Genomic DNA, 27,298 nt, shown 5'->3' with positions numbered 1-27,298 from the left:
ACGAGAAACTTAGTTCAAATCACTTCCCTGCCATGGCCTGAAGAGCGTGTGCATTTATCTTTCAAAGGTGTCCTCATTGGGAAGCGGGGGTGAACACGTAATGGACGCGATATCGCAATGCGAACAATATGCCAAAGAGCAAGGGGCCCAAGAAAGGAATGCCCCGTGGAGATTGTTCTTTAGAAAAGAAATCTTCGCGCCGTGGCACGATCCGACCGAGGACCCCGTAGCTACCAACTTGATTTTCCAACAAGTTGTCCGCGGTGTCAAATTCGGGGAATATCGTTGCGATAAGGAGGAAGACTTGGCCATGATCGCCGCTCAACAGTATTACATCGAACACGGCATCGAATTGAACCCCGAACACTTGCTGTCGCTATTGCCCAATTACATTCCCGATACTTGCCTTCAAACCAGCGAAAAGAGTATCGATCGGTGGTTAAATTTGGTCATCAACGCTTATAAAAAGGTAAGAAAAGTACCTTTATTTTATACAGGGATTGTTAACTTTAATCGGTGTTTTGAGAATTCGACTCTTATAGTTGGACAAAGTTATTAGTTTTTGAAATTGCTCCGGTAATTGTTTTCAGAGTTATTATTATCGCGATCGTGTCAACCCTTTGAGGGTTAAAGAGGACATCGTGGAATACGCCAAGTTTAAATGGCCTCTATTATTCTCGCGATTTTACGAGGCGCTCAGATCTTCGGGTCCGCATTTACCCAAAAATGACGTCATCATCGCCATTAATTGGACGGGAATTTACGTCGTAGATGATCAAGAACAAGTACTTTTGGAATTATCCTTTCCCGAAGTGACATCCGTGTCTAGTCAAAAGTAAGTGCAAAAATGACGCCGTCTTTGCTTTCACAATAGTTTCTAGAGTACCACTTACGACGATGAATTTCAGGAGCAACAGACCATTCCTTCAAAGTTTCTCAATCGGAATGGTCCGTGGAGATGAATTCACCTTCCAGTCACCAAACTCGGAAGATATCCGAGAAATCGTCCAATTTTTCTTGGACGGACTGAAGAAAAGGTCCAAATTCGTTATCGGTTTGCAAGATTATAAGGGCGATAGTCCGTCCTTCTTGACCTTCAACCAAGGGGACATCATCTTCCTGGAAGACGGACATTCCGGAGAATCGGTCGCCGCTAACAGCTGGAGTCGAGGTCGTTGCGAAAGAACTAACGAGAAAGGCGACTTCCCGTCGGAATGCGTTTACGTCCTGCCATCGACCACGCGTCCGCCCGATAGTGTCTTGCTACTCTTCACTACGGAAGGAGCCGAAAATAGTCGCGCCTTGTTACCCTACGGAACTCCCAACGGAGTGGAAACAGCCGATAAACCTCATACTTTGGAGGAATATGCCATGGATCATTTCAGACCACCGCCCAAGAGGACGATTCAAAGAACGCTGACGTTGTCCTCGGCTAGGAGAAGGGATGGTGAACAGTTGTGGAGACACGGGCGGGAACCGATCAAACAACCGTTGCTGAAGAAGTTACTGAATAAGGAAGAATTGAGCCAAGAAGGTTGCGCCGCCTTTCACGCCATTCTCAAGTACATGGGAGACTTACCATCCAGGAGGACACGGACGGGGAATGAATTGACTGACCAGATCTTCGAAGGACCGCTGAAACACGTGAGTGCTCGAGTTTTCTTAAACTAGGATATCTAAATGATTAATTAACATGATTAGGAAATCCTCCGAGACGAGATCTACTGTCAAATAATGAAACAACTGACTGATAACAAAAACCGTCTGAGCGAAGAACGTGGCTGGGAATTGATGTGGTTAGCCACCGGTCTCTTCGTTCCCAGTCAAATGTTGCTCAAAGAACTGACGATGTTCCTGAGAACGCGACGTCACCCTATCGCCCTGGACAGTTTGCAAAGACTCCAAAAGACATTAAGGACGGGACAACGCAAGTACCCTCCGCATCTTGTGGAAGTAGAAGCCATTCAACACAAGACGACTCAAATTTTCCACAAAGTCTATTTCCCAGACGACACGGACGAGGCCTTCGAAGTAGATTCCAGTACAAGGGCCAAAGACTTCTGCTTGAACATCGCTCAAAGGTTGAACCTCAGATCAGCCGAAGGCTTTAGTCTCTTTGTTAAGATCGCCGATAAAGTCATCAGCGTGCCTGAAGGCGATTTCTTCTTTGATTTCGTCAGACATTTGACTGATTGGATAAGGAAGGCGAGACCAACCAGAGATGGTAAGTACTCGTAATATAATCGTTAATCTTCGTCCATCCGTCAGTTCGATAAGACTGTTGTTGTTGTTGGTGCAGGTTCCATACCACAGTTCACCTACCAAGTGTTCTTCATGAAGAAACTATGGACGAATACCGTTCCTGGTAAGGATCGTTACGCGGACATTATCTTTCATTACCATCAAGAACTACCGAAATATCTTCGAGGTTACCATAAGTGTAGCAAGGAAGAAGGCGCTAGATTAGCCGCACTTATTTATAGAGTCCGCTTCGGAGAGAGTAAAGTCGAACTTCAAAGCATTCCGTAAGTTTGATTGATAATATTTTGATTTAATCCTAAGTACTTAATTAAATTTAATCGTTGCTTAGAAATATGTTGAGAGAACTAGTACCGGGTGACCAAATAAAAACTCAGAGTTCTAATGATTGGAAACGAGCTATTGTGGCCGCTTATAATCAAGACGCCGGTATGATACAAGAAGACGCCAAAATTAACTTCCTTAAAATTATTTATAAATGGCCCACGTTCGGATCGGCTTTCTTCGAAGTTAAAGTAAGTTTAACTTTAATTGTAATTACTTTTAAATTAATTACGATTTACTTTTGTAGCAAACTTCTGATCCAAATTTCCCTGAGCAAGTTTTGATTGCCATCAACAAACACGGTGTTAGTCTAATCAATCCGGTGAATAAAGTAAGTCCTTTAACTATATTGAATTGAATTGGCCTTATTCCTGATCAACGCCACCGAGGCGTAGCGGCGACTTTTGGAACTATAATAATACGGTAGCCAATTACAGGTGGCGCTGGAGTCGATGTACTCTGATGGAGATCTGTTATTTTCCATGTTTTGATTATTACCGCTTCAACTTCAAAAAACTATGTTTTAACTAATTATTATTAACCTAATAATCTCCAAATAGACCAAAATCGAATGAAAACTTACTCCGAAAGTCTTATTTCATAATATTAGACAGAATAAGAAAGGTAAAATCAACTTTTAATACTTTTGAAACCATATCGCTTGTTAAGCCTTGGCTATTCACATCATTCAGAAAGATCAACAAAACATAGAAAATAACAGATCTCCATCAGAGTCCATCGACTCCACCGCCACCTGTAATTGGCTACCGTATTATTATAGTTCCAAAAGTCGCCGCTACGCCTCGGTGGCGTTGATCAGGAATAAGGCCAATTGAACTTAATTCTTAATTATTTTAATGTTTTTTTCTTTTCAGGATCTATTAGTAACACATCCATTTACGCGTATCTCAAATTGGAGTAGCGGAAGTACTTATTTTCATATGACGATAGGAAATTTGGTTCGAGGAAGTAAACTTTTATGCGAAACACCTTTGGTAAGATTTTTTTCGCGCGAGATCTTAAACTTTAATTAAATTTAATTTAATTTAATTTGTTTAAATATTTCAGGGCTACAAGATGGATGATTTATTAACGTCGTATATTAGTTTGATGCTTAGTAACATGAATAAGCAACGAACTCTTAGAGTTAAATCGTAAATGACCAGTGACCAGTGAATTATAAATATTTAATTATGAAAAAAAAAAAATTATATAAAAAATCTTTTCCGTCCAAATTAAAATAAAATTTAGGTCAAATTTTCCCCCAGGTTAATCGAGGTCTTAAAGAACTAAATTTAAATTAATTATAACGTTTGATACCGTAAGTATTTATTTATTTTTAAAATAATATTTATCGGTAAAATTCAAATTAAAATTTTGGGTCTAAAAATTTCAAATTTGGATCCAAAACTTTTTAAAATAAATTAATTAATTAATTAATTAATTTGTTCATTCCAAAATTAATTTTTTAAAACAAAATTAAATAATTTTATATTCCACCATCATTAGATCTTCCAAGTTAAAATTAAGTAATTATAATTAACTTAAAAGAATAGTTACTTAAATTAAATTAAATTAAATTAAAAAAAAAACGGTGCTGGTTTTACTTTTAAATTATATCTAAACTTCAAAAAAGAAATAGTTTTTTTAAAATAAAATTATTTTACTATAATAATTAATAAACTTTTGGGGAAAATATATTAAAAAGAAAATAATATTTTCTAATTATAATAAATAAATAATTAATTAACATTCCGAGCCCTTAGTTATAACTATTAATTAAAATTTACATCCCCCTGACTGTTTTGCAAGGTGATAGTTAAGGGTTGTGTACTATTTTTTAGGACAATTATATTATTTACATAATTATTATAATTTACACCTTTATTTGTTTGTTTACGTGTTTGTTTAATTTCTTTTTTTTTTTTTTCGTGTAAAATATACAACAACTTGTTATTTTTGTTTTTTTGTCTTGTTTACCGAAACAATGGGGGTTGTTTATTAATTAATTTCTCCTGTCAAATCTCTTAAATAAAAAAATAAGAACGTTTAAGAAACAATCTTTTATTTTTTAATCACCACAAATAAATAAAAAATAACAATAATTATAATAATTATTATTAATAACTTAAAATTAAAATATGTGCCTAACACCTTTTGTTTGTTTGTTTTTTCAAATTTTCACAGACAAGAAGTGATGATATTGATAACTTTTTCAAATTAAAAGTTCTATCAAAGAATGATCTTTGGTCAGATCGGAAGGTTTACGATTGCGTTTATCAACTTTGGATTTCAAATTAGGGCAATGATTGACCAGAAGTTTTATAACATCTTTTCGACGACTTTCAACAGCCTAAATCATTAATTAAAAGTAAGTGGTTTTAATTTGGTAAGCCTAAATATGTCTAAAATAATAAATTGGCCTATTTTCAAAATGGCTACCATTTGTCTGTCGTCTGCTTACTTAAAATTAAACAGTGCCTACTGCCTAGTAAGTGGTTTAATTTGGTAGGCCTAAATATGTCTAAAATTGGCTTATTTTCAAAATGGCTACCATTTGTCTGTCGTCTGCTTACTTAAAATTAAACAGTGCCTAGTAAGTGGTTTTAATTTGGTAAGCCTAAATATGTCTAAAATAATAAATTGGCCTATTTTCAAAATGGCTACCATTTGTCTGTCGTCTGCTTACTTAAAATTAAACACTGCCTAGTAAGTGGTTTTAATTTGGTATGCCTAAATATGTCTAAAATTGGCCTATTTTCAAAATGGCTACCATTTGTCTTTCGTCTGCTTACTTAAAATTAAACACGTGCCTATTTAATAATCAATTAAAATTTTGATTTAAATACCATATTCACCTTATGCAGAGCGTTTTTCCCATCACTATCACATAGTTCAGGGTCTCCGTTAGATTTCAATAAGAGGTCTACAATGTGATAATGCCCTTGGTGTGATGCTCTATGCAAGCAAGTACTTCCACCAGGTGTTGGAAGATTTACGCTAGCGCCGCTGCTAATTAGCAATTCGCAGCATCGAAGGTGACCGTTTCTAGACGCGTAATGCTGATAAAATTGGAATTTTAATAGTCTAAACCGTTGAAAATGTTTGACTAATCATTCTTACCAAAGCTGTGTAACCAGAAAAATCCTTTACATCTGGATTAATTCCTTTAGATAGAAATGCTTCTACTCGATCGGATTCGCCATTTAATGCTAGAAAATTAATCCAAATTAAGGACGTAATTGTATTTAAATTATTTTATAAATAAGGGGGCATAATACCTGCAGACCATATCCCCCTTTCAAAGTCTAATTCGTCTAGACTTTGGTGTACGGATAAATTTGCGGATTTAGAATGGCAATCCACGCAATTACGCTCGTGGTTCATAATTATTTTTTAAGTATTTAATTTAATTTAATTACATTAGATTATACAATAATTTAATACCGTAGATTTTTCCTACTTCACCAAGGCTTGATAACTGACACTTGTCATTTTTCGAACGACATAGGTGGCGTTCCGGGGTTCAAATCTGCCACGCGATTGGTTTAGTTTCTCTGCATCGTCTGCTATGCAATTTAGCTTCTTTTCTTGCCGCGGTTGTGAATTTTTTCCGTTTCGTTGTTTCAAGGTATTTATGACATGATTTTTAAGCTTGAAATAATTAATAATGTTATAAACTATAAGTGTAATGATTATTGACGAACATGTACTCGTTATAAGGCCTACAAAATAGAATTTAAATACAGTTTTCAGCTTTAATGTCCATACAACCAAGGCTTAGGTGAAAATGGGTGACCACGTGTATTCCGAACCGCGAGGCAACGAGCGCAATATTATTTTTGACACCGAGAACCACAATAACATCGGAGATTTAATAACAAATTCTTACGAAATCGAAGTACCCGGTGATTCTTTGCAAACGTACGAAATTCATACTTTGCCAGATGATACTGCAGAAACTGAAGGCAATATCATTTACATCACGTCAAATGGGGAAATAGTAGAAAATGAATTGCGCGAAACTGAAAATCATCCGGAAGATGTTTATGAAGAAGATAAAATTTCTTGTCAAAATGAAAACCAAGAGGAAATTGTTTACGAAGAGGTCGTCCAAGAAATAGATGAAAACATTGTCCAAACAGATAATATTAATGAATTGAATGATGAAGAAGTTATGGAGGATGACGAGGATCAATTAGAGCCTCCGGATGACGTGGTTGAAACCATTGAAACGGTGATAAACCAACCAACGGACAAGAACCTAGCGCCAATCAAATGCGTTTTGTGCAAAGATGAATTTGCGAATTTTTCCATTTTTCGCGACCATTTATTCAAGTTTCATATAAATGGGAAGCTTTTCAAGTGCAAGGATTGCGATAAACAGTTTGATTTTCGACAGGATTTGAAAAAACACGAAACAAACCATACTGGAGTTAAGTACTTCAACTGCGAATATTGCGGAAAAGGATTTTTAAAACGCAACATTTACGAAGGCCATCTTTTAATTCACACTGGCGACACTTTACCCTATCAATGCGCGTACTGCGATCGCAAATTTCGTCTAAAAGAACCGGCAACACTGCATATTTGGCGCCACGAAGCGGACGAGACCAATCACGTGGAATGTTTTAACTGCACGTTGGCCTTTTACACGGAATTATCTTTGAGATCCCACGAAAATGGAAATAAAAATTGCCAATGCGATCGCACTTGGAAAGGAGTCTCCTACACTTGCGAAATTTGCCAAAACATCTACTTTAAAAGATTGGATTACGTTTTACATTTGAAAGCGGATCATCCCGATAATTATTTCGTCAAACTCAGAGACGTAAATTGTTGCGTAAAATGCGGAGAAATTTGCAACGACGACGAACTCGTCGCCAAACACATTAAGACCCATAAAATGAAGGATAACTTTCAAATAAATTGCCAAATTTGCGGTAAAACTATCAGAGGACGTGGCGCTTATACGTTGCATATGAAATGGCACAAAAATAAACCATTGGTTGATAGCGAACCGTCAACATCCAAAGTGAAATCCGCCTCGACTAAATCTAAATCCGTTACCGTAAATAAAAAGGTAAACAAATCAGCCACTCAGCCTAACCAAAGCGACGAGGAATTGAGCCCATTTGAAGCCTTACCAAAAGATTTGGAAAAACCGGAAACAAGCAGGAAAAAGTACGACATCGAGTTGATAGAGTTTAACTGCGAGTCTTGTCTCTTCAAGTGCTTAATGACGCGTCTTGGGATTGAAAACCACGTGAACAGTCACGTGCGTGAACCGCCTTTGGAGTGCGACCGATGTCACGCCTCTTTTACGGTGGCTAATGATTGGATATTTCACAATTATCAGTGCTATCGTTGTATGCACGATGCCGAGATACCTTGTCCAGCGTGTACGACGTCACTGGACACATTGCGCGGCCTTAAAATTCATTTGAGGGTCATGCATAAGGAACATTTGGAACATCAAATGCGCGTCGATAATGTCGAGTTTATCAAGTGCAACATCTGCCATAAGGACTTTTTGACCGAAGCCTCCTTGAGGTTTCATAAACGTAGTCATAAAACGTTGGATAATAAACCCAAGACAAAGGATCATCAATGCCCGTTTTGCTTAGCCATGTAAGTATAATTCTTTATTTCTATAAAGTGGAACGGCTTTTAGACTAATTACTCGAGCTCTGGTTGGTGTAGGCTCTCAGTATAGACCATTTCGATTCAACTTAGTTGAATACGAACATGGAAAACAGGGAAAACCTGGAAATATCAGGGAAATTGGTGTAGAGGAAAAAAATCAGGGAAATATCAGGGAAAATGAAAATTTCTTCGGAAAAACAGGGAAAATTTAATTTTTTTTCCAAAAAATCAGGGAAATTAAATAAAGTGAAACAAATACACTTCAATGGGACCCATAATCTAATTTTGTGCACGAAAAAAATCGATGTTAGTTGTCTCAGTGGAGAGAAATATATTTCTTCTGTGTATGGAATTCTGTATTTTGGTCCTGCCTATTATAACCTAACAAAGAATGGTAAACATATGGTTGTAGGTATAGTCTGGTTACCCTATTTGAAATTATAACACTCATCCAATGTGAAAAATGCGCCTGGAAATTTATAAGAAGTACTCTGGAAAACCTGGAAATATCAGGGAAATTGGCTTTGGAAATTTCGTATGAACCCTGCAACTAGGTATCCCTCAGTATAGACCATTTCGATTTAACCATCTCGCTTTTTGGCGCCTTCGCTGTAATCTTTCAGGGATGCCAGATTGAAAACCTTCAACCCGCCAAAATCAAATTGGAAACAAGCCCAAAAAACCGCCAATCGGTGTTTCGAGAAGAAGCCCAAAAACTGCCTAAGATCTAAACTATCCAGCCCAAAAACAAGCCAAAAATTTATCGTGAAAATTTGGAATTTGTTTTTCTTTTAGAAATTTCAATGCATATTACATACTGACACCATTTTTAAAACCCAAAACAAAATGAAACCACTTTATTTAACCATAAATTGACGAATTATAAGCTACACAAATGGTTTGACAGCACCATTTGTCATTTTTTGGGCATTTTAATGATCTTCGCCTATTGGCGGTATTTTAAGTACAGAAAGCCAAAGAAAAACCCCGACAAGCCCAATTTCCAGCCAACAGCCAACCCGTTTATTTCCAGCCAATATTTTTTAGAAGAAGCCCAATTGGCGGCTTTCCAGCCCAATATGGCATCCCTGTAATCTTTTTGTATAACAAGAGAGTGCGCAGAGACGAATGGCAAATGCAATCAGAGAGAATTTAGAAGAGGAGTTGAAGGCCCCCCCCCCTTTGACTCTATTAAACGTGATGACGCCCAAACAAGATGTCGCGTTGAGCTTTTTGGGGTAGGCGAGTTTCCGGTCACATGTTCTAAAATCTCTGTTACAAACGCATCATACCGGAAGTCGACCTGCCTAGATAACGTTTAGCAGACGACGTTGCGCCACATTCCAAACCACCCTTTCTACTCCCCTTCTAAATTCTCTCTGATGCAATATATCAACCCCTTTGTACGTCCCGATACTCAGGTTTGCCTACCCCCCTTTTTTTACGACTAAAAGATACAACGGGCCCGGATTGATACATTGCCGTCTAAGTACACCCTCGAAGCGTTGGCCCCGGCCCCTAACTCTCCCAGCATATCTCGCGCACGCCCATATTGTTTAAGGGGCTGACCGACCCCCTCTCCTTTTCTACCCACCCCCTATGTTAAGCTCTATTAGGAAGATCGTCGTTTGACCCACGGTCTGAACAGCCCCTCGTCGCGCCATTGTATTTGTGTGAGAACTAGCTATATTTTTACGATTTTGTACTGTACGACCCTACCTAAACGCTGAGGATGCTGGGAGGAATTCGGTGCCGTAGGTGCGGGGGGGGGGGTACAGAGACAACCTTATAAGTAGAGGGGTTCACACTCCACCCTTCTCTCCTTATAGATTTAATTCCAAGAAACCATAGACTCCCTAGTTAAATAACTGAACTTTAACCTCATTCAGGTTTAGTACCAGTTTGACGTTATTAGTTCATAAACGCGGTCATACTGGAGAACGACCATTTTCGTGTCGATTTTGCGGTAAAACCTTCAAAGATCGAACTTCTTTGAGATCCCATTGTATTATTCACACCAAAAACTTCCGACATTTTTGCGAACACTGTCAAAAAGGATTCGTCACTCCTTACAAATTGAAAAGTAGGCCTTAACTTTATTATATATCTGAACGCGAAGTTTCCATCGCTAACACCATAAGTTCATAAGATATGTTCACCATAAGTTTGTCACTGGTTACAAACTGGAGCTTGTCATGAAGTTACTGAGGTAGGTCATAGATTCGAGGTAAAGCGACGCCTGGTGAGGCGCTGTCAAAGGCTTAGTACAGACTAAATAGGTATAGATGGACTGCAAAACCGAGCTAGTGTAGTCAATTCTCGCTTGTCGTTCTCGAACTGTCTCTAGCATTACGAAGTATAGGAAGTGTCATACTTATGGAACATATCTTATAAACTTATGCTAACACTATATTAAATGCCGCTCTTGCAAATTCTTTTATCGAAGTTCATAATGAGCGAACTCATCTTCGTGGAATTAAACCACCGAAACCCAAGACGCCAAAGGTCAAAGCTCGAGTTTTTAGAGGGTCCGATGATCAAGGAAATTTCATTCTACCCAATGTCCATCCCGAATCTAGTCCTACCGAGACTGTTTACATTGAAGGTCAGTTCTAAGTTTCTAACTAAAGACTACTCTTCCGCGATTCCCTAAACTTTTCAATTCGAGTTTTATGGTAGGCCTAAACTTCTGAGTAATGAACTTATGGTTATAATGAGAGACTGGAAAGTCGAACTTCGGATAACATTTTTTATTTGTTGTTAAAATTGAAAATTCAAGTTTTTTTTTTCTCATTCTTTTTTTCACCCAAGTTAATTTGGTATAAAAACTATCGTTATATTATTTATGATTGTCTATATTGACATTGAAAAACGTCAAATTAACAACCTATTAATCAACCAGGTACCGTTAGAAAATAATTAATCACTTTTTTCTAATTAAAAAAGATCGTTAATTAAATAATTAATTTGTTTGTTAGCGCCTCGCGGACTTCCGTAGATTTTTTGTAATATACAACAATATAGAAAGCTTATTCTACACAATTTATATAAAAAGATCTTAATTAAATTGTTTTTTTCTTAAAATACAAATACCTTTTGTTTTTGTTTTTTTAATTTCAAAGGTTTTTCGCGCATTTTTGGTCAATTTGCTTTAATTTCAGCGCATTTTCCAAACGTTCAATGCGTTTTTCGCACCGATTCGCGCATCTTTCTGATAAACGTTTAGCTTTCCTTTCAAACCGTTGCGCTAAGCCTAAAAATCGGGCCTAATTATTAATAGATCGAAAAATTAGGCTTAAGGGTAGGGGGGAGGGGGTGTTAACTCACGTGATTTCGTGGTTCCAACGACTTCAAATTTTCCGGATTGAATTTTATTAGTGAATTCTTTCGATGATAGACTTTGTTCCGAGAATTTTAGCGTACGATCTAAGAAATAACGTAAATTTGAACCAAAGATTTCAAAACTAGTCTTAAAGATTTGTACCTTCTTTTAGCGTTAAGGTGACCAATTTCATTTGACCGTCCGTAGTTTTAAAAGCGAATTGGTACAATTCTTCAGTGAAATCTTTGTAGACAATCGTGTCAGTTGATTGGGGAAAACAATTGTTGCCCTTTTTATCGTCCGTGACGTCACCGGGACAAACTGGGCAACATTGTCCGGGGATTTGTCTAGGACGGGCGCATGGAGGGGCCTCGGGGCAACTTAAACGGTTGCAATCGATCTTGCCTTTCTGTAATGAAATCGGGGACAGGTTTAGTTACGATGAGTCAGTGTATAGTGTGGTACTGAAAGGGGAGGAGCTACAGGGACGTGACGTCAATAGAGAGCTTTCAGTTGCAGGAGGAGCTGAGTCTCGTGACATAATTTACGCTGCCATATTGGTGGGTTTAAAGCAGGAATGAAGCTGAGACCACCCAATACGGCTACCAGAACAGCGTTAAGACTTGGGAGGGTGTGACGTACTACTATCACATCTGAAAGCTCTTTATATTGGTAGTCTAAATTGTATGCTCTGGGCTGACGACGTCCAATATGGTCGCCAAAACCGAGGTAAGAGATAGGACGGCGTGATGTGACGTCACGAGAAAGCTCCTAGTGGCAGACTATTTAGTTGGCTAGTGGAAACGATCTTTACTTGACATTGGCAAAGCACGCAGTCCATTTGTCCGAAAGGTCCTATGACAGGATGCCACTGTTCCCCGTCGCTGTATTGATGACCTCCCGAAAGACAACCCTTAGTTCTTTCATCGACCTCTTGTAGGTTGGGGTCGGACGGATAAAGAATATCGCCTTGTCCTGTCGCGTTCAAAAAAAGAAAGATTAATGACCTTTGATAGACGGGCGCCATAAAGCGGGCCAGAGTAATTAGGGGTAGGGATAACCATCTTGGTACTTAGACAGCGATTACCTGGGCACGTGGGACAGCAATCGTCCGCTACGTAGACTGGCGACGGGCAATCGCTGTTTAGACAGATTTTCAGGCGACATAAAACCATACCACTCTGAAAAAGAAAGTGGAAAAGTAATTAGCACTAATTAGTCGTGTCCAAGATAGACTAGAAACGCGGGACATGGACTGAAAACTCGCTGTGTTTTGAGAGAGAAGGCGCCTTAACAAATTTTCTAAATTTTAACCGTCGCCAGATTGATCCGAAATAATCTTTCAAAAATCAAGAGGATTCTCTTCCCGAGTCTGTGTCCCACGGAAACTCGGTAGATTATTGATAATTGTAGCCGCGTGTTCTATCTTGGCATGGCTAGATCATTGGGTATAAGATTGCGATCTGTGGCGTCGGTCGGCCTCAAAAACTACGTAGTGATCTTTATTAGTGGGTCTAGGTCGCTCCTCGACAAGCGCTTTTTCTCTGGCTAGCCGGCGACTCAATGTCCGACGCGCCCCGCTCACCTACCAACCCCAATTTACATTAATATTGCTCCTCAACTACCAGTAATTGCTTTATTTGCTAAAGAAGAAAAAAAAAGGTCCAAAAGTCTAACTCGGAACGCTTTTTAGTTCGCGCCCCAAACTAGTATTAAAGTGAAACTAACGCTTTCGACGTTGTCACTGTTGAAGGTTTAGTTACCTGACAAACGCATTGAACGCACTGATCCGAGCGTGTTTTCTGGATTCCGGTTGAATTGGAGGAGAATATTTGTCCATCCCAAATTTTTCTACCGTCGTGAAAACACGGAATTTCTTTGTCATCATTCGAATTCGACCAAGATGATGGTTGATCCGAAGACGTGACGTCATCTAGGGAAGGAATTGATTAGGTTTAACCGTTTTAGTCTTTTCAAACTTAACGTTGAGAAGTCAAACGCGCGCGTGCCAAATTTTTACTTCTACTAAAGGCGAAACTCGAACCGGCTCGTCGTTTCAATCGATCGAGTCTTTATATTGTATGACTCATTTTTAATTTTATTATTTAAAGGCTGGGCATAACGAATCACGAGGCAAACTCGTGTCGTGTTTTCAACAACGTCTAGGTAAGTAAGGGAAAGAAAAAAAAAATAATAAATCTAGGATAATAACAATAATATCAAATATATAATCTCGATCTAGCTTTTGTCAGATCGAGGCGAGCTTTAAAGTTGTTTCAAATGAGGCGGAAAATATAAATCGGCCAAACGGTTTATTAGCGTAACCCCGGATGCGAGTTAAATGGCGGGAACGCCAAATTAGGTGGCATTAAGTGTTGATCTAATCGGATTTTGGCGCCAAATTTACGCTGCCGTAATATAAAGCGCGCGCTAACGACTTTGGCGAAAAAAAAAAGAGAAAGAAATTCTCGCGCGACTACAACTCGAGACTCCTATCAAATCTCGCGCTAATTTCTATTGACGGCGATTTTTTGGCGGGAAATATTGTTAAGCCTAATTTTAGTCCTTTTTTAATATTTGGCTTACCATCTCCGCATATTTGACAACATTCGTCGGGTTCATCATCTTCGCAATTTAAATCGGAACAGTAATTACTTTCACACGTAACTTTTCCAGCCTAGAAAAGGGTTTAATAATTTTTTATCTTTGAAAGACTAGTTTATTTCTTATACCGTGGGTGTTATATTTGCACCCTCGACTACTTACTGTATCTAAAATCGAAATTAATTTTACTTTTGGAGAGCTAGGCGCGGACCCCCCCTTTTTTTACTATAGTGATTGGAAAATGACTGGTTTTCTATTTTGACGTATCCGAACTAACTTTTATCAAATTTTTGTTATACCTTAAAAAGGTGATTGACTTTTTGTATCTTTATTCTCGATTATATATATATGTTGTAACCCTTCAAATACGCGTTAAGGGTGTGTACGACACTTTGAAACGTAGAAATAACTTATATACTCATTAGGCTCTCGAAGAAAGAAGAAGACTCCCCCGAAAAAACGGGCTTTGAAAGAATTTTGAAAACATACTCGCTACTTTTCAATTAGCAACGAAAAGTTACTTTTATGCTAGGGCAAAAATATCATCTTTTTATTTTTAAACCTAAAATTTAGGCGGCAATTAGAACGTAATATGTCTAAAGTTTCCCGCTAAATTCATCCACGCGCGCCTTAATTCCCGCCAATTTATTTGATTATTTTTAGGCCTAGTATTTCACGCGCAAAATATTATATAACGAGAGTTTTCCCGCCAAAACTAGAGCTTTTACCTGGTGACAGGCGCAAGAGACGCATATATTAGCTGTTGAAGGGTCTAGAATATGTTGCCATTTTTGACCGATCGAGTATCTTTTTCCGGAAAAGAGACAAATGTCATCTTGATCCTTCTTAGCGGATGATCTTTGAATTTCCAAAAGATTTCTTCGACGTAACGAAGAGAAGCCCGACTCGGAGGCGTCGCCGTTTGTAGCTGAAAATAAGGTAAGATACATTTGTCTACTTGAAAACCTTTAGTATTCTTTGGAAATTTCGGGGAATTTAAATATCACGTGAAACGAAGATAATATTTCGGAATTTTGTATAAATTAATTTACAGAAAGTTACTGTTTTAATTTGACAGAAATTAAAGTTTATTGTCACGTTAGTTTGACGTGTAAATGAACACCAATAACTGTATAATACAAAACTAATTATTAATTTTGACCAAAGAATTAACCAATTTTTTTAATTAAAGGTAATTAACGAAATAATGAATGAACGGCTAATTATTACCTGAATTAGTTTGAGTTAAAAACACGACACATAAAGTTAAATGCGCGATTAGAAAAATCCATATAGAGCGAATTAAAACTGCGAAATTCATTATTAAACTTTAATAAATTTATTAATTTTTAAATTATTTTATTAATTTAGAAGTAACTTTGGGGTTTAAATAAAGTTTTTGATATTTTCCTTTTGGAGTTTAAACGCGAGTTTCAAACTAAAGTCAGTCTTATGTCGTTAGAAGATGAAATGAAAGTGTTTTTGTTGGGATGGATGCCGGCACTCTCGGCATTTCGTTCCCGCCAATAGGAGGGATCCCCGGGTGGGATGGGGGGAGGGACACGTTTCTTAGCTGCAGCGCGGGAAAGCTGGCAAAAAAGGGGGATCATACTTTGATCTTTTATTCATTTGTAAGAATATCCTTTCCGCCAATCACGGGCACGGGTCAAATTTAAAGTCTGTATGACTTTTTTTTTTAACTATTTAGTAGATTAGGGTAAAACAGATTTCTCAAAATGATATAATTAATGACATATTAAATTTACATTAGCCATTTCCGGTACGTAAGTTAAATAATAATTAACTTTAATTCAGAAGATAAAGGGAGAATTAAAATGTCTACACAACCCGTAGCTTTAACACTTCAACTTTTGAAACTTTATATAAAATTAACTGAATTGTTCTTGTAAATTAAGCTTTAAAAATGTTAAAAATTGTTGTTTTCTGATAATTTCATTCTCCCTTTATGAAACAAGATGGGTAGTCCTATAATTATACATTATTTATATTATTGCGATCAGTACAAGTCTCAATGCACCAATGCAAATAAATAAATTAATTAAATAAACAAATAGTTTTCAGGCTAGGATGATTCATACCATTTATACAAGGAGACCAGTCTACTTGGAGGATATGGTCTCCTTGTGTAAAAGGTATGAGTCCTCATAGTCTGGAATTAATTTAAGTATAATTTAATTATACAATTTTTAATAATCAATAAGTATTTAAAATTAGCGCACGTTTGCCTCCCCCCCCCCCAGCTGAAGAGGGGGGAAAACGAAGAAAATCTCGTCGCGTAATATAATGCCAATTTTAACTTATTTTAGTCCGGTTTAAAGTTTTTGTTATTTAAGCTTGTTTTAAATGAAGAAAACCAGGAGGTAGGTTGGTATAAATTTATAAAACAATTGAAGAACATTCGAGATGAGTTTTTGGCCTTGGTTAGTAAGCATCCGCCGCCGCCGCCACTACCTAATACCTATAGGAGTTTTTTTTGGCTCCGATCCGAGTCCGGACAGGCTGGCAATCTTAGACTATTTGGCGCGAACATGAACCATGTAGACTTAAAATAAACAAGGGATTAAATACGTCTATTACTCATAGACTACCTGGGCCCGGGTAAAAAAATCAGCTCCGTTTTATTTAAAATATCTTACGTAAGGTAGCTCGCGTCTCGAAATGGTTCTAAAAATAATCCGCGGTGAAGTCGTTATAGTGGTCCTACCCAACTTGTATTCGACATTCTTTTTATTATTAATTTTTATTTTCGCGATTGTTGAAGTGAATCGCGTTTAGTTTTTTTGTTTTTGTTTTCTTATAATATTTATGATTGTTTCATTGTTATAAGACTAAATTATAGAGTTATCAGAATTATAAAACTAGTTTTCTTAACACATTCTCGGAATTTTTAATATTATACGTCTTTTTAAGTTTTATTACGCTCACAGCTTTTAGTTTTATGTCATTTATATTGAATTTATCTAGAAATTAACTAAAAATTCTGGAAATTTTAATGATGTCATCAGTTTTTGACGTTCAAATTATCGCGCGCGCCAAATATATAAATTTCCCACTTACTAGAGCGCCATATCGGCGTAGGCCTAAAATTTGGCTTAATAATTTTAGTGAATGGGACGTTTATGCTTGTGGTTTTTCCTTAATTATCTTTTTACAAGAGCTAAACGCTAATTTAACTTGCAAATTATGGGTTTTTAATTACTCCGCCATACTTAAAAATTGCGTAATCGTTTTGAGTAAATTAAGAAAAAAAAAACTTCTCAGAATTCTGGCAACCCGGAAATATTTTTTAGGGTTGTTTTGTAGTCTGCTTATGCCCAAATTTCGCGCGCCAAACTGACATGTGTTTGTTTTTTGCGTTTACTAATATTTAGGATAGTTTTTTATAAGTAATTAGTGTAATTTATAGCTTTTATCGTTAATGTCAAGTAAGTAATTAATTTTAAATCAAATATTTTATATAATGACGCTGTAAACCTCATTAACTGCGATTTTTGAAGTTTCATACCAAGGCTTAGGTTTTGATAATAATTTCACTTTAGTTAAAAATTATATTTGCTTCGTTTATTAAGTTGAGCTACGGCTATAAATAACAATACAACAGATCCAAATAAACAATTATCATGAAAGATACAACAAAGATACACTGCATAAATCAAATAAAACGATATTATTATATACAGCTTGTAATTAATTAATCTGATGCTTTAAGCTATTTAATCGTGAATTTAAGAATTTTGGGGAACAGCGATAGTAATTAAGGATTTCTCAGAAGACTGTCTCTTACTACTACTACTGCTTGTAATTTGTTAATAAAGTTTCCCAATATCAGCGACTAGATGGCTAGTTTCATAGACAACGGACAAGATTGTGGTGGCTTTCACTGTCTAGGAGAAGTCAACCTACTAAATAGAGTTTCCTTGTCGAATACGGCAAACTGTTCGCTTAATTTCGAGATCAAAAGGTAATTAAAAGATAATTTTTAACCTCAAACAGCTAAGATTAAAGTCCAGTTGGCTTCAAAGCTCCGGAAAAGTTGGCGCCAATGTCTCTCAACAATATTCCACCCTCTCCTTCGTAAATCTCTTTGGAAATTCAATTTTAAAGTCTTCCATATTAGAAACTGAAGTTTTTAATCATTTAATAATGTTGTCAAAGTAATTAAACTTAAATTAATTATATATTTCCTAAGTTTAATATTAAAAATATTTAATATTAGACGAGAAATTTTATCACTGAAGTGTTCAGCACTTCAGTGGCATTCGGTTACCAAGAAAACGTACCTAGATTCGGGACTAAGTTCCCGAGTTAGCGTCAACGTTCATCGCGCCAATGTTTTAAACTTTCTGTCGAGCCTAAATTCTATTTTAAGAGATGAAAACTTTGTTGAAAGTTTGGAAAACGAAGATGACGCTGTTTTTACTGATATTTTAAGTAAATTAAGCGAATTGTTGTTATGTTGCGGTAGAATTTCATCAATCCCCGATTATATTATACAAAATTCTTTAAAAGATTCTTTGGTAATTGACTAATTACGCTTAAGAATTAATTTTCACATTAATCAACGCATTAATGATTTAGGGAAAGTCTCCATCTCATCAATATTATCATTTGATACTTGACATATGGTGGAACGTTCTACTTTGTTTTAAAAAAATTCAAGAGATTTCCAAAGAACAATTAGAATGCGTTTTAATTGACAATATCGCAATTCTACCATTAAGTTGCCAGGAAAATAATTTTCGACAGATAGCCATGGTTATAATGTGGGATTTAACGTGTTTGGCCCATAGAAAATTTACAAACGTAAACTGATTTTACTTAAATTAAAACATAACTTAAATAATTAAATCTAAAAATCAATCCATTTCAGATTCAGCATGCTTCCGATTATCCTAAATTAGTTCCTTTCCATTGTTCTTGCCTTAGAGATATTTGGAGCATGCTTGTTAGACTTTTAAATCAACAGACTTCCGAAGATGTAAAATAATTATTTCGCCATTTATTATAACAGGGTTCATACAAACAGGGAAAACTTGGAAAAATCAGGGGAATAAATAGTTGACAAAAACCTCAGGGAAATTTAGAATTTTTAGTAAAATTCAGGGAAATCAGGGAAATTTGCGTCAAACAGGGGCCGAGTAATTAAGCAAAATGTTCGTGAACATACCCTCCATAGGATTAACATTACACTATACTTTGTAGGCTCGTAACTTTGGTTATATTAGAGATACGCGGATGCCCTTTGAGTATGTTATAGTCCAATTTGCCCCCCATCCAACCATACTAAAGACTTGGGACTAAGACAGACAGGGGCCAAGTAATTAAGCAAAATGTTCATAAACAACCCCCTCCATAGGATTAACATTACACTAAACTTTGGAGGCTCGTAACTCTGGTTCTACTAGAGATAAGGGGATGTCCTTTGAGTATGTTATAGTCCTATTTGCCCCCCCCCATCCAACCATACTAAAGACTTGGGACTAAAACAAACTGGGGCCGTGTAATTAAGCAAAATGTTCATAAATAACCCCCTCCATAGGATTAACATTACACTATACTTTGGCGGCTCATAACTCTGGTTCTACTAGAGATACGGTCATGTGCTTTGAGTATGTAATAGTCCTATTTGCCCCCCCCCTCCTTCGTTAACATTTGCTCCATAGGATACTCCATATAGGGGAAAACCTGTAAAATTCAGGGAAGTATATGGGGAAAAACCTCCCATAAATCTCAGGGAAATTTGTTTTCCAAAAGTTGTATGAACCCTGTATTAATTTTTTTAATTTTTAATACTTATAAATTCATTTCAGTCTTTTTGGGTTTATTGGCTTTACATTTCTCAAGAATTAGTCGTAAAACGAGATGATGAAAATAACGAAGACGAACCGGCACCTTTAACTTCGTTTAATTTGAAACCAAATTCTTTTCCAATTTCTCAGAATCCGCAATTTTGTCTCTGGATGTTAACCAACTTAGCTGAATTGTTTCAAATTAACGATAAAGGAGTTTTTCAAGCTGGAATTAAAGTAATTACGTAATTAACATTTTTATTATGTAATTAATTACAATTACCTATCAATTAAGGTACAAAGCAACTATAATGAACTTAATAAACTCGTAGAGTTAATAATTAAATCGGAAAATCAATCGAGATTAACGCGAATGTCGGCGGCCAAAATAGAAGATTTAGATTTTATATTAAAATCCTGTTTAACTCTCAGTAATTTATGGGAAACTAACGTTGAACTTTTGCTCATTTTGACGGATTATTTCCTAAAAAATATGGTATGTATAGATAATTTTTTATTTTCATTTCTTAATTAATTATTTTAATTACTAGAATGATTCTGGACCTTCAAATATTAACTATCAAACGTTAATTAGTAAAAATGGACGTCAGTGGTTCACAAAAATAACTGAATTTCATAATACAAAGTCAAAGTAGATTCTAATTAATTCTAATTAATTCTTTTAATGTTAATTAGCGGTTAATGATGTTATTTTTCCCGTAGAGGAACTCCGTTTTATTTGTACTTGGCTTTGATAAACGCTCAGTTTTCCCAAATATCTTCGATTGATAAGAAACAAAGCGTCCAACGTAGAATTATCGGAAGAATCTTCCCTAAAATCAATGAAAAATTTATTCAGGAACTTTCCCAAATTGGATTAGAGAAACTTTTCTCCCTACAACTTTCACTCGGACTTTGGGGGATTTTGAAAGATATTGTAAAGTTTTTCAAATTAATTATAATTAATTAATTAATTAATTAATTTCAAATAGGTTCCTAGAATCTGCGGAATCTCTAGAATGATTCCCATCTCTCCTATTGTTAAAAAGAGCATTTTCATCAAAGCTTTGTTCACTTGCGTTCATATTCATCAAGAAAAACGTGAAGACGCTACTTTGGTTACTAAAACATTGGGTGAACAGTTTATGACCATTTACGAGTGAGTTTTTACGAGATTAACTCTTAAATTAATCATTAATTAATGAGTTTTTTTTATTTATTTTGAAGGCAATACGTTAATCCTGACCTTCACTCTAAAAATTTAACTCCTCATGATTTAATGAGTTTAATAGTTCAGTATTTTGAAGGACTTCAAGATGTCGTGACTTGCAGTCCAAATTTGTCACTTTCGGAACATTTTTTAATCAGTAATAATTAAATTAAATTTAACTCTTAATTAATTTATTTTTTTTTTAATTTGGTTTTTGTTCTCAATTTTAGACGAAACTTTTTATAAACTTCTACCTCATTGCGGTTTTTCCGAGATTGCCGCCGCGTTAAACGCGATTGAACACGCGATATTGCGATTGCAAGAGCTGCTGCAATTGCAAGAGGAAACTCGACTTAACGAGAAACAAATGGAGGTTTTGAATAAAATCGAGCAATTTGTCGTTCCCTTTTTGAATCAACACGCCATGATTTCCCAAACACCTCCTAAACAAATCAGTACCGTTGCCGTTGGACTTACTCTGCTCTACCTGGAAAGGTAAATTAAATATTTCGCAGTCTTCGAAAGAACCCAAAAAATCCTTAAGAAAGTATTTTCCGCTCTTTTAGCAATTTGACTAAATCTAATTCCCTGATTGAGAATTTTGGCTTAAATTCTAGAGTCAGCTCTCAGTAAGATCGAAAACTTCAATTAATTTAATTAATATATGTATTTTAAAGTCATTTAATTTAATTTAAACGTATCTTATAGAATTAACAGCTCTTATCTTTGTCACGTTCTATCTAATTCCGAAGTATTAAATAATTTAAACGAACATCAACAATTCATTGCTCTCGCAATTTGGTTAAGATGTAGTTTAAATAGTTACGGAATCCCCGCGGAACAATTTACGACGTTAACTAGGTTCGAAACCAATTTAATTATACGTAAATTAATTAAACTCTAATTAAACCCGATTTTTTTAAACCAAAAACAGATTAATTTTCTCGCTCCCGGCTGTAAAAAGTTTGTTTACAAATCCTTTAGAGCAATTATTGGAAAATGGAGGAACATCGCGAAGTTTAGTTTTAACATTTTTTCGTCAAATTGAAGCCAAAAATCCCCGAGAAAATTTAGAGTTTAAAAAAAGGCTTTTGGAGATTTTGAAATTCTTTATTAACGACGTTAAATGTTGTATTAATCCCAAAGACGGGACGTTTTCAAATTCCGAAACCTTAAAGGAAATATTTGTCCTTTCGAGTCATTTAATACTTTATTTGGGACCGATATTGAACAGCGTGGTAATTTTAATTAATATTATACTTTAACTATTTTTTAGTTTTGCCGCTCTTTAGAGCTGGGAAAACTATTGTTCCGACCTCTGTTGGCTGGTCGGCTGGCTGGTTTTTTAATGAATTAGTTAATTGTTTAACATTTTGTTTCCCTGTTAGGAAAACAACTACATTTCGTTACTTTTGGACAACACAGTTTTATCTTTGTATCTTTTGAATGAGAAACGACAGATCAATCAAGTTATTTTGAACGCGTGTAATGAAACATTGCCGATTGTAAGTTAGTTAATTAAATTAATTAATATTTAATAATTTGAAACGATTAATTTCAGAGTGTTTAATTTTTTTTTGTTAGTTTTTGATGGGTTTATCTCGTCTAGCGTTTGATGGAATGGAACAATCCATAAGTACGTCAACGTCTTATATTCAAAGGAAAATGAAAGATATTATAACAAACTACGTTCCAAGATTTCCGTCCTTTCAAAATAATTTCATCTTGGTAACAATTTATTCTATTAATTCGCTATTAATTATTTTAATTTATGTTTTTATAAATTTTCTGTTCTAGAACGTTTTATTTCATAAAAACAGTTATTACCATTGTGATAAACTATTCAAATTCGTCTTGGAAACGATCTACGATAAGTTTTTGTTACTAAGGAAAGGTTCTGATAAAAAATCCCCTCATTTTCATATTGTAAGTAAAATTTTTATTCAAAAAATGTCAAAATTAATGTCTATTTATTTCTCTAGGCCATGAATTTATGTATGCACATTTTAGACGCGTCTTCTGGTGAAAATAAGCCTTGGCTCTCGGAAAAAATTTTGACTTGCATCTTGGAGCATTTACATTCGCAGATGAATGACTCAAAAACGCTTACGATATTACGACAAAGTCTAAGCGCGATTCTAAAACCTTCCGGAGAATGTGAAGCTCGAAGACTGATAGTATTGAGATGTCTGGAGTCGTTTATTACGAAACATTTGCCTTGGACACCCAAAAACGTCTTTCAACTCTTGGAGGATATCGTAGTCATGGCTGGAACCGATTTAATGAGCGAAGTATTTCAAACTTTATCGAGAAACATCGAAATAATCGAGAAAAAACGAGGTGCCGGAGTTGATCAACTTCTGAGGTATGTTTTTTAGCGATAGTCTAAATTAGGCTTAACTCTGCATGACCAAGGCTTATCGTTATAGGCAGTAAGGTAAGAATACTTCAAATTTAAGCTATTTATTTTACAGGAAAGGATTGGAAAGATTTGACGAGAGTTTAAGAAAAGGAAGATAAGCCTAATTTTATAATTAATGTTGATAATAAATATTTTGTATTTTGAATGTGACTGGTTTTATTGATTTTAAATATGGCGCGGTAGATTTATAGGCGATAGAAGGCGCTGATTATTGGTTACGTCAATATTTTTAGTTGTGACGTCAGCTTTTTCTATTTTTATTCCCTCCATTTTGTTATTGGTTGGCTTCGTAATCGCGACTGGTTTCTGGCCTTCTGGGGCAGCTGAGTTGTAAACAAAAGTTAAATGAAAACGATTTAATCGGGTTAAAACTTTAATTATCGAAGAAATTAAAGCATGACAATGGGTGAAGAATCGCCTGTTGCTGCCTTAGTGCTTCCTGTTTTAATTAGGCCCGTTTTAGACAAGGTAAGAATTAATTTTCATTAAGCCTCGGTCGGCTCTAATCTAAAACCACAAATCTCCTCTGAAAATCGTAGTTTCTTATCTTTTGTTAATATTTCCTTGAAAAAAAAAAAAAAACTAGCCCTGATTTCCTTTTTATTGGTTACGATGAACTTTCCGGGGTTAATAATTTCACTTTATCAATTTCACGACCTTAGGCGTTTAAAATTAGGTCATTACAATGTTATTCTCATGTCCCAACGCAGTTTTCTTGAGATAGTATCGGAATAAAGCCTGAACCAGTTGGTGGTTCAATCCCCCTTCTTTGAAATCGTATTTAATAAATTTCATAAATGCAGGTTGAAAGGAGGAATTTAACGGCTGGTCAAACTTTAAGAGCCGCTATTAATAAGGTTTGTTCCGTTTTCAAACAATAACTTTGGCAATTAAAATTTTGGGAAAGGGGTTTTAACGAAGTTTTGTTATTTTTTTGTCGCGTTTATTTGGGGTGCCTAGGTTGATAGCGCGCATCCTGGTTTCCTCTACGATCTTGTAATGGGTGTAGTTAGACGCGGTGAGTTATCTGTAAATATGGCAGAGTCTCTTTTAAAGCTACAAGGATCGACACCCGAACCTCCTTTAAATGATGGTGATGGAAGCAATTGGAGTTCACGACCTTTGCCCGAAGGATATCAAGAATTAAGCCGAAAATCTCAAGCTCTCAAGAAAATTTTAAGTCGAATTCCAGATGAAATTAATGACAGAAAAACATTCTTAGAAACTATCAAGTAAGTCTTAGGCTTGATTAATTTTGTTCTTTTAAAGTCTGACTCTTAGGCTTGATTAATTTTGTTTTTTTAAAGTCTTAGGCTTGATTAATTTTGTTCTTTTAAAGTCTTAGGCTTGATTAATTTTGTTCTTTTAAAGTCTGACTCTTAGGCTTGATTAATTTTGTTCTTTTAAAGTCTTAGGCTTGATTAATTTTGTTCTTTTAATCATTAGAGAAATTGCCAGTGCAATAAAGAAACTCTTAGACGCTGTAAATGAAGTTTCTTCTTATATCCCTTCTGTTTCTGGTCGCCAAGCTCTTGAACAAAGAAAACGTGAATTTGTCAAGTATTCCAAACGTTTTAGCAACACTTTAAAAGATTTTTTCAGAGAAGGACAGTAAGTATTCTTAAAATTTAACCATAGGAAAGTTAATTAAATTAAATTAACGTAAAATTTTCAATGCAAATTAATTAACTCAAGAGCGCAAGCTGTCTTTGTAAGTGCCATCTATTTGATTCATCAGACCAACTTAATTCTACAAACTGTGAAAAATAAATCCGATTAATGGCAAAAATAAAATTAAAATTGCCTCGGAAAATTGCGAAAAAAAAAACAAGTTAAATTTTTTAAAGAGTTTAAAACAAATAAAATACATTCCAACGTAAAGAAGAAACACTTTTAAAAACATCTTAAAAGTACCTGTTTTTAATAAAATATCAAATCTGAGATGATTATCAAGAGAGTTAATTAAAAAATAAAATATTATTAATTAATAATTATCTTTTCTTTTTAATGTAAATTATTAGTTAAAACAATTTCTAATAAATTGATTTACAATATTAAAAAAAAATATAGTTCAAGGATAAAAGAAATTAGTTTGGAAGTGTTGACTTTGTAAATAATATTTTTGAGATAAAAGATATAATAATTGGGATATGATTATATTTGAACTAATTAATGTAAATAATTAATAATTAAATATTTTGGGTTCTACAAGTTTAAAAAAATATCTTTGTAGTTTTAGGACAAAGGAAATTAAAAAAGTAATAAATAAATAAATAAATAAAAATAACCAAATTTAAGTTTTTATTTATATATAAATATTGAAGTTACAATAATACATGGGGGGGAAAAATAATCAATGTTTTTCACAGATTCTTTTGTTTTTAAATTATTATTATTTACCGATTCTTTGAACTACCCAATCTTGTTGGCATAAAGGGCAACGATTATTCTGTTTTACCCATAAGGACATACAGCAATTATGAAAGGAATGATTACATTCACCCCAAACAACTGTAAAGAAAAAAAAAAATACCAGGTTGATCAGTGAGAGTTTTTTAAATAATGAGTTTTTAATGTCTTTTTCTTTTATCACTAACCAACACAATCATCTTGCTTATTTTCAGCTTGACACCTCAGGCAAGCGTCTAAATACGGGGAAAATAACGTGAGAAATTTATAAGGTAAAAGGAAATTGTATCAAATTTGAACCCTAAAGACTAATAATGATTTTTTCCACTGGCAAATATGAGTTTTTTTAACATTTCACGCTCAATTTCAATGCCAAGGCTTAGGGATAAAGGTGTTTATATTTAAGTATTTATTATTACCCATAACTTGAACACGACAAATTGCGCAGGTATCACATTCTACATCCCAACTCCACATGGCCACGGCGTTCCATTTCTTTAAAGTAAACATTTTTTCGGGTTTTTGTCCATTGCAATCAACTTCGTGGTCTTCTTCCGACATATTGGAAGTTACAAACCACGAACCACCGACCACAGAACAGACTCGAGAGCCTGGACGAACTGGTTTGATCTTGTTGACAATGAACACGGCCAACTTAGTTCTCACGTGGCCAGTTTAGAGACTCGAGTTTTCAAGAGAAACTAACTTGGCCGCGCTCTGAACAATGGATAATGTGAAAGGCCTGTGCGCGGCACCGATTTTTTTTTTCATTTTGGCAATTTAAGTTGCCAAATTCTCTCACCTTTAGGCGCTATTAGCTGGACCTAAATAATTTGAAATGTTCATTTTTTCGCGCTTGGAATTTTAAATACTCATTTTCGCGCGCGTTTTGGTCCAGCTATCAATGAAATCTCGCGGTAAAATAGGGAGAAAATAAGAAGTCGCGTTTCTTAAAAGTCCCCCCTTCGAAACTACCGTGCACAGGCCTTGATTAACGTAGGCAACAGTAAAAGTATACATCCTCCTTGTCTGAATATAGCCCAATCGATCGCGACTCGTGAATTATTCACGAGCTCGTTTTGGGAAAGAAATGATTGTAGCATAGACGACTTGTATTAGAGTTTTCTATTGTTGTAACAGTTGTACAGAGTGCTGTCAGAAGCGCCGGTGTGACGTCACCCATGCTGTTTTCCCATAAAGAAAAAACGGTAACTGTCATGGCCGCCCATTGCTAAAGGCAGACTCGTGACGTTTAACCTTGGATCTGACGTCACAACTGACAGCACTCTATA

General features: G+C 35.5%; 7 protein-coding genes across 9 annotated transcripts in view; 4 read left to right on the top strand and 3 right to left on the bottom strand.

The window, feature by feature from the left end:
- The window catches only part of ck (unconventional myosin-VIIa ck), a 29,846-nt gene extending 25,110 nt beyond the window's left edge, over nt 1-4,736 (top strand). The window contains exons 16-24 of the mRNA XM_089837520.1: nt 68-469; nt 591-835; nt 909-1,644; nt 1,702-2,224; nt 2,300-2,525; nt 2,591-2,774; nt 2,831-2,914; nt 3,459-3,578; nt 3,652-4,736. Of these exons, the coding sequence (XP_089693646.1) occupies nt 68-469; nt 591-835; nt 909-1,644; nt 1,702-2,224; nt 2,300-2,525; nt 2,591-2,774; nt 2,831-2,914; nt 3,459-3,578; nt 3,652-3,741 (2,610 nt within the window). The 3' untranslated portion in view covers nt 3,742-4,736. The remainder of the gene's footprint in view (nt 1-67; nt 470-590; nt 836-908; nt 1,645-1,701; nt 2,225-2,299; nt 2,526-2,590; nt 2,775-2,830; nt 2,915-3,458; nt 3,579-3,651) is intronic.
- Nucleotides 4,632-6,004, bottom strand: LOC149676528 (uncharacterized). The gene is made up of 4 exons (XM_089837581.1): nt 5,865-6,004; nt 5,707-5,795; nt 5,442-5,645; nt 4,632-4,936 (listed from the first exon to the last, which is right to left on the bottom strand). The coding sequence occupies exons 1-4, from the start codon at nt 5,968-5,970 to the stop codon at nt 4,799-4,801; spliced, it is 537 nt and encodes a 178-aa protein (XP_089693707.1). The 5' UTR covers nt 5,971-6,004; the 3' UTR covers nt 4,632-4,798.
- Nucleotides 6,005-6,091: 87 nt separating this feature from the next.
- On the top strand, nt 6,092-11,319 carry LOC149676527 (uncharacterized). 2 transcript variants are annotated; one of them, XM_089837539.1, is made up of 4 exons: nt 6,092-6,214; nt 6,333-8,214; nt 10,119-10,312; nt 10,676-11,319. In XM_089837539.1, the coding sequence occupies exons 2-4, from the start codon at nt 6,374-6,376 to the stop codon at nt 10,843-10,845; spliced, it is 2,205 nt and encodes a 734-aa protein (XP_089693665.1). In that variant the 5' UTR covers nt 6,092-6,214; nt 6,333-6,373; the 3' UTR covers nt 10,846-11,319. The 2 variants fall into 2 exon arrangements, with proteins under 2 accessions (XP_089693665.1, XP_089693664.1); XM_089837538.1 differs by lacking the exon at nt 6,092-6,214 and having other exon boundaries at nt 6,221-8,214.
- LOC149676526 (chordin-like protein 1) lies at nt 11,146-17,331 on the bottom strand. Its single transcript, XM_089837561.1, has 9 exons — nt 15,386-17,331; nt 14,884-15,083; nt 14,138-14,228; nt 13,315-13,484; nt 12,639-12,732; nt 12,366-12,526; nt 11,714-11,960; nt 11,557-11,655; nt 11,146-11,482 (listed from the first exon to the last, which is right to left on the bottom strand). Exons 1-9 carry the CDS (start codon nt 15,474-15,476, stop codon nt 11,346-11,348), a joined length of 1,290 nt encoding a protein of 429 aa, XP_089693687.1. The 5' UTR covers nt 15,477-17,331; the 3' UTR covers nt 11,146-11,345.
- A 124-nt stretch (nt 17,332-17,455) lies between these two features.
- LOC149676525 (protein MMS22-like) lies at nt 17,456-23,742 on the top strand. Of its 2 annotated transcripts, none has more exons than XM_089837521.1 (21): nt 17,456-17,601; nt 18,006-18,137; nt 18,187-18,330; nt 18,393-18,693; nt 18,755-18,979; nt 19,047-19,154; nt 19,987-20,202; nt 20,261-20,461; nt 20,517-20,617; nt 20,689-20,902; nt 20,958-21,124; nt 21,193-21,332; nt 21,406-21,670; nt 21,742-21,804; nt 21,884-22,036; nt 22,110-22,413; nt 22,564-22,680; nt 22,760-22,903; nt 22,973-23,101; nt 23,158-23,540; nt 23,650-23,742. In XM_089837521.1, the coding sequence occupies exons 2-21, from the start codon at nt 18,013-18,015 to the stop codon at nt 23,693-23,695; spliced, it is 3,546 nt and encodes a 1,181-aa protein (XP_089693647.1). In that variant the 5' UTR covers nt 17,456-17,601; nt 18,006-18,012; the 3' UTR covers nt 23,696-23,742. The 2 variants fall into 2 exon arrangements, with proteins under 2 accessions (XP_089693647.1, XP_089693648.1); XM_089837522.1 differs by having other exon boundaries at nt 17,457-17,601; nt 18,199-18,330.
- A 124-nt stretch (nt 23,743-23,866) lies between these two features.
- Ccm3 (programmed cell death protein 10 Ccm3) lies at nt 23,867-25,410 on the top strand. The gene is made up of 5 exons (XM_089837572.1): nt 23,867-24,065; nt 24,401-24,454; nt 24,558-24,829; nt 25,044-25,208; nt 25,293-25,410. The coding sequence occupies exons 1-5, from the start codon at nt 23,994-23,996 to the stop codon at nt 25,375-25,377; spliced, it is 648 nt and encodes a 215-aa protein (XP_089693698.1). The 5' UTR covers nt 23,867-23,993; the 3' UTR covers nt 25,378-25,410.
- Nucleotides 25,411-25,875: 465 nt separating this feature from the next.
- Nucleotides 25,876-26,616, bottom strand: Roc2 (Regulator of cullins 2). Its single transcript, XM_089837584.1, has 3 exons — nt 26,426-26,616; nt 26,195-26,242; nt 25,876-26,108 (listed from the first exon to the last, which is right to left on the bottom strand). Exons 1-3 carry the CDS (start codon nt 26,565-26,567, stop codon nt 25,990-25,992), a joined length of 309 nt encoding a protein of 102 aa, XP_089693710.1. The 5' UTR covers nt 26,568-26,616; the 3' UTR covers nt 25,876-25,989.
- Between the last annotated feature and the right edge of the window lie 682 nt (nt 26,617-27,298).

Source organism: Phalangium opilio, unplaced genomic scaffold (genome assembly GCF_054372755.1).
Source record: "Phalangium opilio isolate 3A_F unplaced genomic scaffold, DU_Popi_V2 ptg000045l_1, whole genome shotgun sequence".
Taxonomy (NCBI): Eukaryota; Metazoa; Arthropoda; class Arachnida; order Opiliones; family Phalangiidae; genus Phalangium; species Phalangium opilio.
Note: the sequence above shows the minus strand (reverse complement) of the source record. Positions and strands in the feature narration are given on the sequence as shown.